The sequence below is a fragment of the Microcaecilia unicolor genome, chromosome 2, assembly GCF_901765095.1.
Source record: "Microcaecilia unicolor chromosome 2, aMicUni1.1, whole genome shotgun sequence".
NCBI lineage: Eukaryota > Metazoa > Chordata > Amphibia > Gymnophiona > Siphonopidae > Microcaecilia > Microcaecilia unicolor.
In genome coordinates this window covers 524680863-524702127 of record NC_044032.1, presented here as the reverse complement: position 1 = coordinate 524702127, position 21265 = coordinate 524680863, and the positions used below count along the sequence as shown (strand labels likewise).

At 42.5% G+C, this 21265-nt stretch overlaps 1 protein-coding gene across 1 annotated transcript in view; it reads right to left on the bottom strand.

The window, feature by feature from the left end:
* Positions 1–21265, bottom strand: part of STIM2 (stromal interaction molecule 2) — a 214865-nt gene that overhangs the window by 26314 nt on the left and 167286 nt on the right. The window contains exons 5-7 of the mRNA XM_030191262.1: positions 12643–12758; positions 6095–6272; positions 2486–2663 (exon numbers count right to left, since the gene is read on the bottom strand). Of these exons, the coding sequence (XP_030047122.1) occupies positions 2486–2663; positions 6095–6272; positions 12643–12758 (472 nt within the window). The remainder of the gene's footprint in view (positions 1–2485; positions 2664–6094; positions 6273–12642; positions 12759–21265) is intronic.

The following is a 21265-nucleotide window of genomic DNA, read 5'->3' as shown; positions in this document are numbered from 1 at the left end:
AGCCAAAAAGTCTCTCTTGGCCCTATGCCGCTTCCTGGAAATGGATAAGATGGATGCTCAGGGGAAAACTGACTATATAAAAATATAGCCAATTCCTTGAGGTTTACAGTGTACCTCAAAGGAATTGGCTATAGAAAAAAAAATCTATTTTCTCCTACCTTTCCCCTGGCAGAAAAGGGGAGTTACAGAAAATTTTTTTTTTTTTAAGAAGTTGCTATAACGTTGGCATTTTTAGGTCAGACTCATGAAAAGAAAATATCTTTGCATGCTGCTGCCTTCCCTCTCCAGCCATCTCTGTCTTTTGCTTCATGGAGGTATTCAGTAAGGCACGAGGCAAAAGACAGGGAGGGAGAGTAGAAAATTGTGCTTCAAATGGCAGGGGTAGGCAGAGACTTGAGAGAGACAGTCTGGCATTCATTTGGAGAAAGGGACAGAGAGATGGCTGGAGAAGGAAGGCAATTCAGTAAGGCACAGACAGGGAGGGAGCCAGAAGGTGCTGTTAACAACATGGAAGGAGGGAGGAGTGCAGAGGGGGAGAGACTTGAGAGACAGTCTGGCATTCGGGTGTGGAGAAGGTAACAGAGAGAGGGATGGAGAGGGAAGGCAATTCAGTAGGCACCAAGCAAACACAGGACAGGAGAGAAGATGAAAAAACTGTTAATGGTGGGGGGCATGGAAGGGGAGAGATTTGAGACTGAGAGGCATTCCAGTGTGTGGAGAAGGGGGACTGAGATATGGCTGGAGAGGGAAGGCAATTCGGTAGGCACCAGACAAACATAGGACGGAAGAGCAGATGAAGGAACTGTTAATGGTGTTGGGGGGGGGGGCATGAAAGGGCAGAGACTTGAGACTGAGAGGCATTCCAGTGTGTGGAGAAGGGGGACAGGTGGGCACCAGGCAAACACATGAAGAAACTGTTAATGGTGGTGGTGGGGGGGGGTGAGGACATAGAAGGGGAGAGACTTGAGACAGAGAGGCATTCCAATGTGTGGAGAAGGGAAGAGAGATATGGCAGGATAGGGAAGGCAAGCCAGTCCCACGAATGGAGGGAGAGTTGAAAGTCATTTCTGGGGATTGGACTGGGGGAGGGGGGGGGGCGCCTTACCATATTCTCCAAAGTTGGCTCTTTGAATCCTCCTGCTGCTTTGCTCCACTCGTTCCGAGTCTTTCCTTGCCCCTCGCTCCCTACGCCTCTCGACACTCGCTTAGTCCTCCCTACACTAACAGTTGCTCGCCCAGACTAATCACTGTTACTCTACTCACCTCGCCACTCTCAAAAACCCACAAAATGGCGTGCCATGGGGGCATGCTATTTAACTGTGTGGTTTGCAGTAGCGGGCAGTGTAGCAGCAGAAGAGACCAATCTTGGTCCTCCTTGTATGATGATGGCATGAATGGGGGCGTGGATAGGGAACAGCAAGACCATCATTTGGCTGTGTAGAGTGGAATCAGTGGGAGGGGGTGCATCAGGGAGGAGAGACATGCAGCAGAATGGGAGGAAGGCAGCTGGAACCCAGCAGTAAATCCACAGTAAAGAGGTAGTTTACTGCGGTTTACCATAGCTCCCAGTTCCTGTTGGAACTCTGCCAGGAACTACTTATATGCCGCAGGATTACCGTGACTCAGCTGTTCATTGCAGCACACTTGAGGTGGCCATTCTTTGTGGCACATCGGTTGAAAAATGCTACCTTAGAGAAATCAACCCTGATTTGTCATTTATTGCTTTCCACTAGAAGCTGTACAGCAAAGAAATGGAAATGAAAGACCTGACTTGAGGAATGAATGGTTTCAGAAAATCTGGAATGTGGCTCAGATGGAAAAGTTAACCTGGATGTTAAAAGAAAAGGTTTTAACAGTTTTATGATATATATGATCTTTTTTGATGTTCAAATTCTTATGATTTCTGCTCTGCTTATAATGTTGCATTTTCCTTTGTTTGCAATTTGGTAGTGATCTCTTATTGGCTAAGAAAATCTCTCTGAGAAGGAAACATAGGGAGACAAAATGAAAGTAGCACTCTGTACCTTGTCCCACTCCCAAATGTGTAAGCAGATTCATAACCTAAAAGTTACATGCTCAGCGATCCAACGGGGGAAGGGTAGGATTTATTGGTAATATAATGTGGTGGTATATTCAGTGGGACTTATTAAAATATAGACCAAACATGAGAAATTTTTACACCGAGATTAGATACATTTGGATCATGCTTTGATGGTTAAAGTATACTTATTTGTATTTATATGACATGATACAAATTATCATATTTAAGCCTTCAACCTTGTGCTACTTATGGGTCCCTGAATTAAGATGCCCTTGCTTTGTTATATTTTAAAAAATCAATAAAAATGTATGCAAAAAAAAAAAGAGAACCTACAAGGTCAAGTTTTTATGCAAAATTATAACACCCTTCCCCCACATAAAAACAGAAGAAAAACCATCAGCAAAATACACCACAAACAAATACAATTGTATTCACATACTGTACCTGAACTAGTTCTTCCTCTGCATATTTGAGACGGCTCAGTTCACATTCCGCTCCTTCCCGCAGCTCTTTCAAGCGGGAGGCTTCCCGCTTTGCATCAATGATTTCATCCATCAATTTACGCTCCAAATTCTGCTTTTCTACAGCAACGGTCCTGTTCTCTTCCTGTGCCTTGTCAAGCCTTTAAAGTCAATATTCAAAAGAAATAAAAACAAAACTGCTTTTAAATGTGAAAATATGAATATACCTGCTTGTTTAAATTTCTATTATGTTAATCATGGTCTTTATGTAATACTAATTGTCATCTACCTATCTATTATATACCAATTATGATACATTGTAAGCCACATTGAGCCTGCAAAAAGGTGGGAAAATGTGGGGTACAAATGCAATAAATAAATAAATACATACACTACCACTCAAAATAATGTGGACATATACCCCCGGATTCTATATATCAAGCCTAGTGTTCCCGCACCGAAATCCAAGCGTATTCTATAACAACGCATATAAGTGAAGGGGTTTCACAAGCTAATCAGTATTGATAACACGTCTTAAGGAGCAATGAGCACTGTCAATAATTAGAATTTACGCATACAACTCGCTAAACATATTCTGTAACGCACTACACCTAAATTCTAATGCGCGCAGCCAAAAAGGAGTGTAGTTATGGGCAGAGAAATGGGCGTTTCGTGGGTGTTCCAAAATTTAAGCACACTATTATAGAATATCCCTCTGTGTGCCTAAATCTATGCACCTCTTGAATAAAGTATCACCCAAATAGCACACTGTGGGGACTCGTAATCACAATGAATAATTAGTGTCCCAAACATTTATATCACACGCAGGGTTTAGCAACAAACCATTTGGTACATGGGGAAAATCAGATTAACTGCTTCTCACAACCATATGAACAATGTTGTTCTCTCGCACAGGCGAAATGGTTCCCTGTTACTGTTAAATTGCTGCCTTACAGATAAGTGAATGTCTGGAAAGAATACATATAATGTTTCACGCGTATTTGCACAGCTTTTGATAATTAAAAAGTATAAGATTAGGGATAAAGAAACAAGGGGAATATATGAGGATTTGCTCCACACCATTTCGCCTGTGCGAGAGAACAACATTGTTCATATGGTTGTGAGAAGCAGTTAATCTGATTTTCCCCATGTACCAAATGGTTTGTTGCTAAACCCTGCGTGTGATATAAATGTTTGGGACACTAATTATTCATTGTAAATCTATGCACCGGCATTTATGCTACATTTCTCATGGTATAAATGGATGCGTGAAATTTTAAGTGCTCTGATATCAACTAGGGGTGTAGCCATGGGTGGGCCCGGATGAGCCTGGGCACATCCACTTTGGTCTCAGGCCCTTCCAGGAACTCTGCACCCTTGGGAGGCACTGCCAACATGGGCCAATGGAGGGAGAAGGCTGGGTTCCACAGCTCCGGAGGCTCCTGTATTTCCTTCCTTTCTTTTCACGAACATTTCTGGTCAAGGCAAAAGCAGGAATCTGCATCGAGTGGGGGAAGTACCCGGCAGAGGGGAAGCTTCCGGGTTAGCTGCCGGCAACCCTTTGATCAGAAACATTTGTGAAGTACCCTGGGGGGGGGGGGGGGGGGGGGGAGGACATTCAGACTTGCAAGAAATGCACAGGAGTGGAGGGGAGGAAAGAAGTGCTACATTTGTGGAAGAGGAGAGAAGAGAGGATTAATTGTTGGATATGGAGAGAAAGAGGAGGAAGAGATGCTACATGAGGTGTGGGGGAAGAGAGGGAGAATTGCTAGATGTGGGGTGGGGTGAGAGGTAGAGATACTGCATGGGTTGAGGGAAAGGGAGAATTGTCAGAGGTAAGGATGTGATGGGGTAGGGTGGGAGATAGAGATACTGCATGGTTTGGGAAAAAGGGAGAATTGTCAGAGGCAGGGTGGGGTGGGACGGAAAGATGCAGCACGGTGGGGAGAGGGGAAAGACAGGGAGAAATGTTGGACATGGAGGTAGAAGGAAGAGATACTGCATGGGTTGAGGAGAGGGAGAATTGTCGAAGGCAGGGTGGGGTGGGAGGGAGAATGGCAAACAGTGGGAAGTGGCCATTCTAATCCATAGGCACCATCACACTTACAGATAGGCAGTGAAAACACCTTTCCTTCTTTTCTTTTTCAGAGGGAGAGCAATATCTAAATATTGCTAACCCTTGGACGAAGGAGTTCTTTCATGCAAAATGCCAATTTTTCAAATTTATGTGGTCACCACTTTATGAACACAATATGTGGGTGCTAGATGACATGGTTTGAATTCTACTCAGTGCTGCCAGATAAGTGTTTGGTTATGTTTACAATTTCCTTTACAAAGGGTTTAAAATACATATTAGTTTATAAGCACATGGTTGCCCAAACCACTAAAGATGTTGGAGGACAAATGATGTGCATATACATTGTCGGCCTGGACTTAAATTGGTATAAGAGGTCCTGTGTCCTTATAAAAACTTTTGTTTTGGATGTCCTCTCAATATATTTAAATATATATTTAAAAAATATATTTAGAGATCGTTTTGTTTTTGGAGGTTTTATATAATACTAGTAAAAGAGGCCCGTTTCTGAGCAAATGAAATGGGCGCTAGCAAGGTTATCGTCGGCAACACCCCCCCCCCTCCCCAACCGGTTCGTTGTTGTGGCATTGCTCCGCCCTCAACGTCATGACGTTTGACGCGAGGGCGGGCCCGTAGCAATTTCCCACCCCACCCCCCGCCTCCCTCCCTGCAACCCCTTGGTTGTTCTGCCATTGCTCCGCCCTCGAGGGCGGGGCCCGTAGCACTTTCCCCACCCCTTCCCTCGCCTCTCTCCCTGCCAACTCCTTCGTTGTTCTGCCATAGCTCCGCCCTCAAGGGCGGGGCCCGGAGCGATTTTGGTGGCTTCACCACCACGAACCTTCAAACCTTTTTGAAGGAAGTCAGGGCTTGGCTTCACTGACGTCACTGTCTTCAGAATGTTGAGGGTGAGTTTTATATATATAGATTTGGTACCACAGACTGGACTTTTGATTATGACAACTTAGATTTCCATCTCTGACTATGAAAGCCTGTACAAAAAGCAGAATTTCCACTAAATATGTTAAAATTTACTGTCATAGTTCTGTGAATTTAGAAGACAATATTCAAAATCAATTCTGTGAATTAAAAAAAGGCATATTTTTTGTGGACTGTGGAGGTTTTCCTTTAGGTGCAAAGACAGGGTGAAGAAAGCAAAAACTTGTAGGTGTGTCCATACTTTTGCTTTATGATACAAACTGAACAAAAGTTACCTATAAATTCTGAATATAATGCACCCATTCTGATTATCTATCCAACATGTAACAGTAAAATAAATTACAGAAAAGCTTTTGAAACCGTGGTACCAGTGGCTTCCAAATCCATATGACTAACACACAGCCAGTTAGATTTTCAAAATTATCTACAAGGAATATCTGTGAGACACAGCTGCACAAGCTGGATATCCAGTGGATACCTTTTAAATCATAGCCACTGTAATTATCTTGAAAACCCTAGTGTCTGTAGGGTCACAAGAAATGTTTGGGACCCATTGTCCTATACTTTTTTAAACCATCCTACCTTTCCTGGAGTTCAAGAAGACTCTGTTCTGCTTTTTGGAGGCTTTCCAAGTCTCTCATCATTTGAGTGATATGCTCCTTTGAAGTCTTGCTCTGGGTATATGCAAACCAGCAGCCTCCAACACCAATCACTATGGAAACCGTAAGTATAAAATCCTTAAGCCAGTTGTGAGGTGGGCCTGTGAAAACATTTATATATCAAATTAATGTACATATAATATTAATGACAAAACCTACACGACAGAAGCATCCCAGATACTTTTCAAACACACATATTAATCATAGTGTAATTTCTTTTTCTAGTGGAAAGTTTCCTTATTCAAAATTTCTAGCCCACTTGGAATGGGTCCTAATTCTACCTATTCTATTTAACAAAGTTGAGGCTTCATGGGCCTTTATCTGTAACTATATGGGCCATTTTTCACTTTATTTTTTTAACACATCTGTCTATTAACAAGTGGCACACAAAGAGAAGGCCCCTCTGGAGTTTAACACAGTGACTAGGCATCAATGATATCTTTGTCTTCGTATGTTGCAGCCACAGACTTCTAAAACCCCTACAAGGCTAAGGAGCTGCAGACAGGTTCCAGACTTGAACCTAACTACTCTCCATTAAGTTTGGTCTAATTTAAATTAAAAAAAGTGACAATTATTCAAAGCAAAACATGTTTGTTTTTTTGCCATACACAGAAGGGTGAGGGTTTCTTTCTTTTTTTTTTTTTCCTATTTTATTATAAAAAAAAAATCCTTTAGAAGCAAAATATAGTCAGATTGGCAAATGAAAAGTTTTCCTTGAAATGTGATTTACTGCAGATATAGTGTTCTTGCTTTGCATCATCATCCTTGAAAATCATCTCTGGTGCAGGTAGATCTTTTATAGTGGAGCTACTTTTACCTGTTCAACTATTTTCTCACCTCTGCAATAAAGCTGCCTCTCTTCAGATTTCTACCTCCAACCACTGATACAGCTCTCTGAATTACGGAGTCTCTGTGCCCTAGGGCAACACTTCTGAACATCTGACTGTGAGTAAATTATCTGTGTTTATTCAATAAAGGAAACTTCAGAAAATAAAGAGACTTCAGGTGTGTGCTGGTGTGCCAAGGTTATACTTCAAGATATTGAGACTTCACAGTTAACAAGTCTTAAGAGGCTTGACAGTGGAGGAGTGGCCTAGTGGTTAGAGTACTGGTCTTGCAATCCAGAGGTGGCCGGTTCAAATCCCACTGCTGCTCCTTGTGATCTTGGGCAAGTCACTTAACCCTCCATTGCCTCAGGTACAAACTTAGATTGTGAGCCCTCCTGGGACAAAGAAATGTCTAGTGTACCTGAATGTAACTCACCTTGAGCTACTATTGAAAAAGGTGTGAGCAAAATCTAAATAAATAATCTTCTGTAAATAACAAGGAAAAAAATTCATTCAACCTAACTGCTATGGCCCTGTCTTCCCTGCGTGCCCCCCTTTTACACCTGGATGATCTAACGGTCTCATGGATTCCCTCACAGGCTCTCTGCTTCTGATATATCAGAAGAAGTTAGAACTATGAGTTTTGCCTCTCAGGCAAGTTTCTCCTCATATTCTCTTTTGGCCTTCTTTATCAATGCTTTGAATCTAACTTGCCAGTACTGATGTTCCTTCATGTTTCTTCATTCAGATCTTTTTTTCAATTTTCTGAAAAATGTTCTTTTGGCTCTAATAGCCTCTTTTCACTTTTCTCTTTAACTTTACTGACTATCGTTTGTTCTTCTTTCCACCTTTATTAATACGTGGAATACATTTGGTGCGGGCTTCCAAAATGGTATATTTAAACATCATCCATATCTGATTTGAAGTTCTAAGCTTTGCAGCTGAACCTTTCAGTTTTTTTAACCAGTTTCCTCATTTTACCATAGTTACCCTTTCAAAAATTAAATGTTGCTACAGTGATTTCCTTAGTGACTGCACTCCAGTTATCCTTGTCAAATACTGAGCGTCTTTTTCAAGACACCAGTGTTTTACAGAACCATTTTCATTTATTCACAGTTGATATATTTCCAACACAAAGGTCCCTGAAGCAGGCCTTTGGCCGAAACACAGTGCTGTGACTGGCACTATCAATAAAGGTTTTTTCCGTTACTCCATCATCCTGTTGTTCCTGAAGGTCTCCTGCTGGTCACACTACTCCTTTGTTTTGCTCCTCTACACATAGTGGATCACAGTCTTCCACTTTTGAAGTTCCCTTACCATATGCTGATTAGCACAGGATTAGTGGGTAAGCCCTTACTGCTACAAAATAGGCGGTCGTAAATGCTCATACGCTAACCTTTATTTAATTGTAATGCGCTAATAGCAAAATTAACACGTGACATTAACAGAAAAAACAGGAACATTAGTCATCTTACTGCAGCAGTAAAAATGGCCTTAACATATGCGAAAGACTTGTGTAAGGGTGTTCTAAATCTACACAGCTTGGTAAATGGGCCCCTTAAAATTGATCCGTGCTTAATGATGCCATTATGATTAAAATTTTGGGATTCACTCAAAATTAGACAGTCACTGAAATATACGTATTATGAACATCTTTACTTAATTTTCTCTATGAAGCTGGATTTGGGAAAAAAAAACATTTTAAAAGATTTAAAGATATATTTGCTAAACATATTAATACTGTACAACCACGAATTTTGAACTTGTAATTTAGTCCTATTGTTTCCTCTTTTGACCTTACTACTTGATCTTTTTCTCCTGTGCTTTTCCAGTTTTAAATGATTTATTAAACAATTTATGGTCATAAAATGTTCTTCATTATTCACCAGATGCCATACTGGAACAGACCGAAGGTCCATCAAGCCCAGCATCCTGTTTCCAACAGTAGCCAATCCAGGTTACAAGTACCTGGCAAGATCCCAAAACAGTACAATACATTTTATGCTGCTTATCCTAGAAATAGACAAAAACAAAAAACTATATGGCTTGACTTACTCCTATTATAAATGTAGGCTACTAAAAAATGTGTAAATTAAGGAGAAAATCACTAAGAATACTTGCAGTTAACAACAAGGTGGAGCCTCATATCTTTTTGCACGGATATTCATATCACTCCCCTGGTGACTCTATCGACATGCATGGGTTTAATCATCGACTAAAACCACCTCCACCCTAATGTTGTAATTCCAATAGTATAACTTATATTGCCACACCATCATGTGCAAATATATATAAATATAAATATATAGCAAAAGACACTTAGCTTAAGGAGCATATGAACTCCATCATTCAGACTAGCGTGTGTGGAAGCCCCGACAGTGCCTGTTTCGCTATGCTTCTTCTGGGGGAACTCACACCATTTAGTAAGATTCGCTGATCTCCTCTCCTATCAAAAAGCGTTTATTATTCGTCAGGGTCTGGAATGGATTAACCCCTTTAATGCAGATCTTCTACCCAGATGGATGCTATTACAGCAATCCATCATTGATCCTTTACAACACTATTATTTAATAGGTATGCAACTCCCCAAGCGTATTGCCTCTAATCCTGTCATCAACACTACTCATAGATTGTTGTCCTCGTTTGATAAGTTATTAAATATACCCTGGTCATCTACTTTATGTATATCCATTTGGAACAACCCCAACTTTACAATTGGTAGAAAGCAAGTCCCCTGGTCCCACTGGCAATGCATAGGCATATGGAATCTTGGTCACTTTGTTGACTTATAAACTCACACCTGGAAAACATTCTCAACCACGCAGGTTTAATTCTCCTTATTAAATTCTCAATTCTACCAATGGTTGCAAATTAACTCCATGCTGAAAAAAAGCAAATTGCAAATTGATAAACTACATTACTCCCCTGATCTTATTGATTTAGCTAAAAACCTCCAATCTACAAGACACGTTGCATCGCATGTCTATACTTTCCTTGTAAATAAATCTTCCAATGTATGTCTGGGTCTATGTAGATGTTGGGAAGAAGATATCCAACAGTCTCTCAGATAAAAGTTGGAAGCAGATATGGATCTCGCTGTTTAAATGCTCCAAAGCTGCTGCCATAACAAAGTCCCTCTACTTTTTTACACATAGATCACTATGGACACCCCTCAGGTCACACACAATCAATCCTTGCATTCCCGGTTTATGTTGGTCCTGTCAAGCAAAGCAAGGTACTATTAAACATCTTATTTTTGAGTGTGTATATATTAAGACATTCTGGAATGACATATGGCTCACTTTGACAGATGTGTTTCATTTTACTGGTCCCATATTGTAAAAATATGTGTTGCTTAGAGACCAATGTTTCAGATCCATGTTAAATCCTGCTGAATGCAAGCTTATAAATACCTTGTTCACCTTAGCCTTGAAGGTTGTTTTCATGCACTGGAAATCTTTGAACCAAGCCATACACCAAGAATGGTGGAATCTGATGTTTCAAACTTATAGATATGAAACTTCTCTTGCTAAAAAAAATCACCCCGCTTTATCCTATACAAGGAGAAGTGGTCTCCGCTTCTGGCTTATTTCAAAGATGCATGTTGCGAAGCATTAGATTCTTTACCCCCCCCCCCCTTTTTTTTCCCTTTCTCTTTACATTCTTTCCGTATGTATTATTCACACTCTGATTTGTTCTATGTTATTGTTCTGTAAACTAACTCAATAAAAATAATGAACTTTAAAAATAGATTTTTTTTCCTTGTTGTGAACAGGTAGGTAATCCACCAATACAAGAGTTCTCAACCCAGTCCTCAAGCCACAACCCAGCCAGTCAGGTTCCAGAATAATATTCACAATGAATATGCTTGAGATAGATTTGCATACAATGGACGCAGTGCATGCAAATTTATCTGATGCATGTTTATTGTGGATATCATGAAAACTAGACTGGCTGGATTTATATTGAGGACCGAGTTGAAAATTCCTGCTCTAATACAATAAACTGTGAGAAAATATCTTCTAGGTTTGACCAAAAAGCTCTTGAAACAATCATTTCATTTTATTTCTACATAATACTTCCAGTAAAAAATTTTAATATTTAATATAGTAGTATCAACGTTAAGCAAGCCTGCAAATTCAAACAACCTTTAAAAACTGTTTCTATCATCAGCGGCAACTACAAAATCTCTCTTTATATATCAAAATAAGTGATCACAGTGGTCAATGCCACGATTACATCATGACAGACTACTGTAATGCCTTGTACACTGGTCAAACTAAAGAGTTTGTTTAGAGCTCCACCTAATTCAGAATGCTGTGGCACAACTGATAGAGGGATGCAAGTGACGTGGCCACATCAGATCATTTCTGGCTACAATGGCGACCAGTACTTTTACAGGGCCAAATTTAAAACTATCCTTGATGTTCAAGGTTCTCAGACAAAATGGACTAGAGTACCTAAAGAATATGTTAGCGCTCTACACACCTTTGAGGGCTCTAAGGTCCTCCCTAGGAGCATCATTATCTGCACCTCTCATCAAAAGAAATTGTACAATGTGATACCCACTTACTCCTGGAAGGGCTATGTCAAACTCAAGACCACCTCTATTTCAATAATACACATGGCAACTGACTGTCTATTCACTTTGCAACTGAGCTAGCTGAACTTCCTGTACCTTAGACCAGTTCCTCATATTCAAATGTGGATATATAGTAATTTGCCTTCAGTTCAGGCACCAATCTATTTATCCCAATGACTTTGAAACAACCATTTAGTCCTGTCTATGTATCTCAACTGCACATGTCCCCTCGGCTACTTAGTAAGATGTTTCATTTGTATTGTGCTGACATCGCGAGTATCATATCCATTACACAAATATTCATCCATGCTGCCTATTTTGATATCTTTTGTATTCTGCCGACATTCATCATATTCTGTTATATGATTGTTCTACAGGTCTCCTAAATGTTTAAATTTCTATTACTGTACCATATTTTTTTTGTTACATTTGTACCCCGCACTTTCCCACTCATGGCAGGCTCAATGCGGCTTAGGTACTTATTTGTACCTGGGGCAATGGAGGGTTAAGTGACTTTCCCAGAGTCACAAGGAGCTGCCTGTGCCTGAAGTGGGAATCGAACTATTACTATTACTAGGATTCAATATACCTTCAAGTTGTATTTATGCTTATATGTGGTCATTTTACAACTGTTATGCTGTTGACAAAATTGTAAGGCTTATATCAAACTAACACCTGCTGTACATCATCTTAAGTAAATTCACAAAGGTGGCTAATAAATTCCAATAACTAAATTAAATACATGATGCAAAGCAAGAAGGAACACCCTAAAGAATTTAATAAGGAGCCCTCTTATTTCAAATCTGACATTCTTAATGGCAAAGGGAGTGTAAATCCACTAGTCAAGAAATGTGTTGAATTATTATTTTTTTTTTTAATTGACCTTTATTTCCATGTAGGGAAAAGTTAAATTTCTGGCACTCAAATCTGTGAATAGCTTCCAATTACAATGCAGCTGCTGACTTCAACTGTCCAGCAAGTAAGTGACTCTCTCATTTGTAATACAAAACTATGTTCAATTTGCCAAACTTGTAACACCAAAAAAATATGGAAAGTACTAACGTGTTAAAGGACCAAACAGGACAACATCCAGTGCCTTCAACTGAAGTTTCTGCCGATGACTCCGATCAATAATTTTTAATTGGGAGATCATAAATGTAGGTTCATTGGCTGCTATCCTGTGAAAGATAAGTCAAGGGCTTAGTATACAGGGCCCAAAGTCTGCTAAAGCACACTGTTCATGCAGCATCCCAGACTAGCATAACAGAGACAACAGAATATCAATAAATCAAATGTTAACTTCTCATGGAAAAGAACTTTTACACATATGTTCAAATTTTCACTTACTTGAAGCAGCTACAGCACTAGCAACCCTAGTGAAGTGTTTTTAGACTTTTCTTATAGTAAATATTGACTACTGCAATCAATGTCATTTCTGATAAAATAATGTATGGAAAGTTGCAGGCACATATTTCTGTGCATGGGCACAATTAAATTATGAAAACAATAACAGGAAGAGTTGCTAAGTAGCGAATAGTGAGGCTAGTAAGGTTCCACAGACCCCATCACCTGAAATGAAAAAAGAACACAGTAACACAGTAAATGATGGCAGATAAAGACCCACACGGTCCATCCAGAGCTATACCCGCCTCTCTGTGGCCTATGTTAGCTTATGCCTGGCAAAAGTATGCATCTTCACCTGTGATGTATCGAAGGTGGGAGGCCTTGGGGCTCATCTTCAAAAGAGAAAAATGTCCAAAAAGTAGCACGAATCTGCATTTGGACGTTTTTCCTCACAGAAACGTCCATATTGATATTTTCAAAATCAATTTTTAAATGTTTTCCTATGAAGTCCATCAGAAGTGTGTTCAAATCAGAAGGGGGGGGGGGGGGGGCCTGCCAGAGGCATGTTAAGGGCGGGATCTGGGCATTCCTAACACTTGGAAGTTTCTGCCATAATGGAACAAAACAAAAACATGTTTTAGTCTAGACCTGTTTTATTAACGAATAAGCCACAAAAAGTGCCCTAAATGACCAGATAACCCCACCAGGAATAAAGGAATGACACCCCCTTACTGCTTCAGTGGTCACTGACCCCCTCCCACCCCACCTCTATAAAAGCTTCAGATGTTAAGGCCAGTCCTATTAGAGAAGCAAGCAGGTTCCTGGAATAGATTAGTGGTTGGTGGAGTGCAGTGTAGAGTAGGTGCCCCAGGCCCATAATCCACTCTACTACACGTGTGGTGGAAATTGTAAGCCCTCCAAAAACTCCCCAAAACCTACTGTAGTCACATATAGGTGACACCTGCAGCCATAAGGGCTATTTTAGTGGTGTACAGTTGTGTACAGTAGGTTTTTCATGGGTTTTGAAGGGTTCACCATAAAATATAAGGGGGTAACGGTGAGATGTGTACCTGGGACCTTTTATGTGAAGTTCACTGCAGTGCCCCCTAGGGTGCCCCACTGCTCTGCTGGGCCTGTGTGGCCAGTTTACTAGGAAAGTTGGCGGCTCCTATGCCCCAATGGCATCATTTTATGCATTTTGGATTTTTTTTTTTTTTAATGGTTCAAAAAGATAGACGTACTAAGCATAACATCATCTAGGAAATGGTCATTTTCAAAGAAAAAAGATGAGACTTTTCCAGTTTGAAAATGGTCATTTTCACTACTTGATTTTTGGACGTTTTCAGCAAAACGTCCAAAGTTGGATTTAGACGTCATATCGAAAGTGCTCCTCCATGGCACTTAGGTGTAAGTCTTGAAGGGGGATGGGAGTGTTGCTGAAGGAGGAGCTGGGAAGTGAAAAACACAAGAAAGCATTAGCCTTCAGCAGGAACTGCCGGGGCTGGAGTCCATGGAGCAAGGTTCTCTGGCACAAAAGTAGGAACTGCCGAGCTTGAAGTCTGTGAAGTTGGGCCCTCTAGTGTAGAGAAAGGAACCACCATGGAAAGTGGAGCCTCTGGCATGGGGATTAGCAGTATGAGAGTCCCCAAAAACAAGAATGGAGTCATGGGTATTTAAATCTTGAGAACAGAAGTAGCAGAACTCCAGACCGGACCACCAGGAGTTCTATATCTCAGGAACTAGATGGGCCCACAGTTAATTTGGGTGGGCCTTTCCAAACTAGCCCCCCCCCCCTCCCCAACTTTTATCCTACTTCTTGCTCCCTCTCCTCCACCCCCAGATCTGGCATTTGATGCCATAGCAACCTGCCCATCCCATCCCCCATATACCTCAGCTACTTCACGGCAGGGGCGTAGCCAGACCTCGCCAGGAGGGGGGGCCAGAGCCCGAGGTGGGGGGGCACTGTTTAGCCGCCCCCCCCCCCGAGCCGCCGCTGCCACCACCACATCGGACCCCCCCCCCCCTGCCGGCCTGCCCACGATCCCCTTCAAACCCCCTCCCGCCACCAACTCTCCCCCGCCGTCGCCGCCCGCCCCGTCGCCGCAAATGATACCTTTCTTGAAGAGAGAGTTCCTTCTGCGCTCGAGTAGCGCCTTTCTTCAACGAAGTTCCGGCGATCAGCTGTTTCGACGCTGGTGACGCTGCCGGCGTCGAAACAGCTGATCGCCGGAACTTCGTTGAAGAAAGGCGCTACTCGAGCGCGGAAGGAACTCTCTCTTCAAGAAAGGTGGTATTTGCGGCGACGGGGCGGGCGGCGACGGCGGGGGAGAGTTGGTGGCGGGAGGGGGGTTGAAGGGTATCGTGGGGCAGGGGGCCAGGGCCAAATCTACGGGGGCCCGGGCCCCCTCAGGCCCCACGTAGCTACGCCACTGCTTCACGGGTGGCGGATTGTGACACGCATCCACTACTTGCACTGGCTCTGCAGACTTCCCTCTGCTGCGATCCACCCTCATTGACGTTGCTTCCTGTTTCTCTCTAGTGGAAAGAGGCAGGAGGAAGCCTGCAGGGCACGCATATGCAGCGGATGCTCATTGCTGCCCCCACCTGTGTAGTTGATCAGGTATACCGGGAAGGGGGAGGTTTAGGAAGTGGGGGGTTGCCAGGCCCTGGGTGAGCGAGCAGGGGCAAATTCCAGATCCGGGTGAGGGAGAGAGGGGAGCAAGGTGGCCACTGCTGAATTGTCTTAGATGGGCCTGTGTGCCCACCCAGGCCCGCCCATAGTTATGACACTAAACCTGATGCAGTGAAGTGGATATTGCTATAGCCTGAATTGAAATACCAGGACCTGAAATCTCAGAAGCAAGGAGCAATGCAGCAGAGTAACCTGGACTGGAATAACAAGAACTAGTGTCTTGGAAGCAGCAGATACTGCAGCAGAAGTAGCTGAAGCCTGGACAGAAATACCAGAAGCTGGAGTCTTGAAAGTAACATGCACTGCAGCCTGGGTTGGAATCTTAAGAACTGAAGCACTGGAAACAGGAGCCATTGAAACATTGTTTGAAGCCACAAATTTTGAAGTCTTTGTAACGGATAACCCCAAACCTGAGGTTTATGGCAGTTAAAGTCTTCAAGCATGCACAGAAGTGGGTTTTTCTCATCCAAGAGGGCAGTAATTGGGTGTAAGGCTTTTCCTTTGAGGAGGCAGCAAATAAAGCTTACCTGGGCCTCTTCTGAAAGATATCCCTGTGGAACCACTGGAAATAATTCATAATACACTAAGAGGCTCCTGAAAGGTTGCGGAGTTTTCCAGGCACAGGGACTAAATGCTGCTTTAATTTTTACTCATGGGAGAATTCTGAACAAAAATATTTAGAATTCTGTGCAATAATGATAAATATTGTGCATAAAATTTTCAATTCTGCAGTTATTTGTAATTTTTTGCACAGATTTCTCCCATCCCCAGCTCCTCCTCCAAGCCTGAAATCCTCCACCCCACCTTTTCCCTTCTCAGGCTTTACTCTCTCCAGTTCTCTTACTCCCACTGCAGTTCTCTCTCCTCACTCACTGCCCAAAGTACTGTCCACCCTCTTTCTCTATCCCTTAACTCCTAGTAAGACCCCTAATTCTGTCCCAAAGTTCTCTCCCTCCCACACACGTACATCTTCTCCCCACCACTCCTCTCCCCCCCCCCCCCCCCCCGGCACATACTTCCCCATTCATCCTTCTCTTTCACTGCCCCACCAGCACAAACCCCCACCTTTCTTCCTTCCCAGGCACATACACTATCTCACCTTCTTTATCCCCCCCCTACCAAGCCACACCCTCAAGCTAACGGTCAACATCTCAGGCTTGCCTCCACCCCAATGGAACACCATCAAGTTTGCTATGGAGTGGAGGAGAGGCCTAATGGTTAGTGCAGCATCCTGGGTTTGATTCCCACTGCAGTAACTTAACCCTCTATTGCCTCAGGTACAAAAACCAAGATTGTGAGCCCTCTAGGGACAGAGATATTATCTGCCTTTAACTGGATTGTAAGCCACATTGAACCTGAACTCTGTTTGTGATAATTCAGGATAGAAACGACATAATAAATAAATTAAAATACTGCCACACCTACCTCCTTGAAACTCCCCAATACTTGCTCTATCTCTACCCTCAATTCCGTCACCACCATCAACTAATTCCCCATACACCCAAGTTTAATGCCCCCCAAACAGTACACCCCCCCTAAGTATGCTCTTCCCTCATGACCAGTGGTGTGCTGGAGCAGGCTCTCACAGGCTCTCGAGAGCCGTTTGTTAAGTTTTTAAGAATTTTGGGAGCCGGTTCTCCATGGCTACTTTAACAAATGGATCCCAAAATGTGGGCTTGGGCCCCTCCTGAATTCTCTTTTACTTTACTGGTGAGAGAGAGCCCCCTGTTAACAATTTACCAGTACACCCCTGCTCATGACTGCCCCAAAAACTTCATCCCCACCTCTTACCCTAACATGCTGTATCGATCATGGAGCAAGAGACAGTAGTGCTGAACAGCTACCTATTAGACCACATTCTCCTCCTCTGTCATCCTAAGTTTGACTGCCCGTTTAAACCACAAAGCTATACCCATATGCATCCTCCTCTTGCTGCACAATCAGGGCAGGCACAGGGAAGGGAACTGACTGAGAGCTGCCAATACTGATGCCTGTGGGGAATTCTAAGCAAATTCTGCATTGTGCAGTTGCTGGGAATTTCCTCAGGAATAAACTTTCTTTGGCATGGTTATTCAGAATCAGACAGAGATGTGAGGAACTAAGACTACCTGCTGGCTTGGCTTGGGGGGGGGGGCAGTAAATTTTGAATACAAAGGTTTATTTTCTTCTTAAAACTGTGGACACTAAAATTTGACTAAGTCCTTGTATCAGTCTTTTTTTGCTAATTATCAGCACCTTTATTAGGACTAGATCATTCTATGAGGGGTACCTGCTGGGATGCAGGTGGCCACATAACCTTGGTCCCCTAGTAATAAGCAGTGCACACCACAGTATGTTCAAGGCTGTTAATATTAATTATCCCCATTATACACTGGTTAAACATATAAATGGTACAATATACAAGTTATAGAATATAAAGCATAATGCATTGACAAGAGAATCCAAGAACACATGGCCAGTTGGAATGGAAACAGCCCTAGAATAGGGGAGAACAAGAATCCAGGAATCCCAGCCAGCTGGAAACTTGGCAGAAATGCAAGAACCAAGGAACACAGGAATCACAGCTACCATGAATATCACAGTTAATGATGCAGTGCTAGTCCAACCAAGACATAGGCCATGTAAGCCTCTGTTTTCTGGGCTGAGCCCAGCAAACTCACAATCAACAGAAGATGTAGGGAGACAGACGGCTAGAAACAGGAGGGCACATTCATCCCATGAGGAAACACAAGGGAGGGGGACATGGCACCTCTTACAGTCAAGCAGGCTCAGGCCTTACTTTAATACAGGCTGACTACTATGAGGGGAGAAGGGAAGACACAGAAGCAGGAGAGGGTTGATGCCAAGGAGGCTTAATAAGACAGTAGACGGCATGATGTCAAAAGGTTGAAGCTAATTTCCCCCAGCAGCCACCATCTTGGTACTTCCAAAACAAACTATCAGCTGATGCAGCCACAGTGTCATTGTTCATTGTTATTTTATCTCAGTTATAGTTAGAATCATACCGACGTGTGCTACTTGCACAGGGAGCACACGGACGGGCTGACAGTCACAGGAGCTTCAGAACTTGGGGGGCTTTTCTGTGGACTTAAATATTGTCAAGAGTGAGAGAGAAAACCAAAACTAGGGTTACCATATGGCTCCAGAAAAAGGAGGGCGGATTAAGCCAGCCGGGTTTTATTTCCATTGCTTTCAATGGAAGTAATTGAGCCAGCCGGGTTTTATTTCCATTGCTTTCGCAATGGAAGTAAAACCCGCCTGGCTCAATCCGTCCTCCTTTTTCTGGAGCCATATGGTAACCCTAACCAAAACCCCCACACATCCGTTTGGGAATAAAAATTCTACAGGCATACGTAAATGCCAGGAGTGGTGAATAAAAACTCAGATATGGAGTTCGACTCCATGCAGCACTGCTTCTACCTGGACAAAGATGATTTCTACTTCTGTGGGCTGAAGTCTGCCCCGCTGGGGAAGGATATCTGGAAGAAGTTTGAGCTGCTGCCCACGCCACCTCTGTCAGCAAGCCGGGCCGGGATGCAGGGGGATGTGGGCACTAGGGGGTAATGGCAACAGATGAGCAGGACTTCTCCATATATGCTGGTGATATGATGTTCCCTTTTTCAAGCCATCTTGTTTCTCCACTGTTAGCTATCTTATCTAGATTGTAAGCTCTTTGAGCAGGGACTGTCTTTTTGTGTATGGTGTACAGCGCTGCGTATGCCTTGTAGCGCTATAGAAATGATAAGTAGTAGTAGTAGTAGTTAGCTGCCTCAGGTCCACTTTTACAATGCCATGCTATCTGCTGCTGGTGCGGTAATGCCAACACAGCCCATTCACTTGAATGGGTTGTGTCGGTATTGCTGTGCGGCTTTGTAAAAAAGGTGGGGGGAGGGTTTTCAGACTGTATTCAAGATGTCTCAGCTGGTTTAATTCACATGACTTGGTTATGAATGTTAAGAAGATTGAGGCTCTAACTGATTAAACTTTACAGCATGTAAAAAAAAAAAAAAAGTGGGCTTATTTTTGAACTGATGCAAAATGCACTTGTTTTTCCACAACTACCTGGAAACACTGAGCAGCACAGAGCACGCCAGTTATAATTTATCTCAGACAGAGAGCATAAGCCTGCCTTCCAAAGAGTTCATTTTCCTTCTTTCTCAAAATCTCCTTCCTTTAGGGGCAGGGGGGAGGGGGTCATTTGGATTAGACTGAAAGCCCACCTCTTTAACATTGCTTTTGACTCGTAACCACTTGCCTCCACCTACCCTCCTCTCTTCCTTCCCGTTCACATTAATTGATTTGATTCGCTTACTTTATTTATTTTTTGTCTATTAGATTGTAAGCTCTTTGAGCAGGGACTGTCTTTCTTCTATGTTTGTGCAGCGCTGCATATGCCTTGTAGCGCTATAGAAATGCTAAATAGTAGTAGTAGTAGACTTAAATGAACTAGAATGATTCTCATTTTGCTTCTGATGATAACAAAGACACCTAGGTGGCATCACTTGACAGGTGGCACAACTAGGTATACTGTGGCTGCTGCACCATCTAGATTAGTTGGAATCCTGGGAGCCTTCTGTTTGTCGGACATCAAAAACCAGCTGATGCCAAATCAAATGGCTCAATGGTAAGAACCGTGAACGAGGTCATTGGACATAGCAATGAAGATGCAGGTTGCAGCTGCACTACAAACTGAATACACTTCAATAAAACACACAAGGTATTTCTGTTTACGGTTTATTTAGACTTGATATACCAACTAGCCTAACTGGCAGATCCAAGCTGTTTATAGAGCAATATCAACACCACAAACATAGCTGAAGAGAATTACATAGTCATGATAGTAAAGAAAACAGCATTCACACCAGGAAAGATAACTAAAGCACAAGGGGAGGGTAAAGGAAGGGGAGGGAGAGGCCAAGCAGACAGGCAATCAGAAATCAGAACAAGACTAACTTATGCCAAAAGCTTGTTGAAAGAGTCAGGTTTTTACTGCACTTTTAAAGGTTTTGAAGGATAGTTCAGAATGGATAGCCAGGGACAAAGAATTCTAGAGTGACGGGGCAGCAAAGAAAAAGGCATGGTGTCTAGTGGATTTTTCTGAGAACTGCAGGGACTGGGGAGCGAAATAACTGGACGGGTGAGTAAGGAATAGTGAGTGAAGATAGGTAGGATGATTTATAATATTCCTCTTACATGTTCTTTGTAATGCTTTTTCTTTTACTATGTAAGCTGCATTGAGCCTGCTGTATGTGGGAAAGCGCGGGGTACAAATGTAATAAATAAATGCCTTAAAGGTGAGCATCAGAAGTTTGTAGAGTATACATTTTTCAACTGGAAATCAAATGATATTTGTAAAAATAAGGGGAGATGTGATCACATTTTCGAGCATGACAGAGGAGACGAATTGTAGTTCTGAAGTGACTGCAGTCTTTTCAATTAGAGCCCAAATAAACAATATTACAATAGTCGAGCCTCATGGTGAGTAGGATAAAATAAGGGAATGGAAAGAGTCTGGATTAAAGTAGCTCCTAAATGAACGCAATTGTCTCAAGGTTTTTAAAAAAACAACAAAGAAACAAAACTCTTACATATATTAGACATAACGAAAAGTGGGCACTGGTTGTATGGATTGGTCAAATAAGGTAAGTG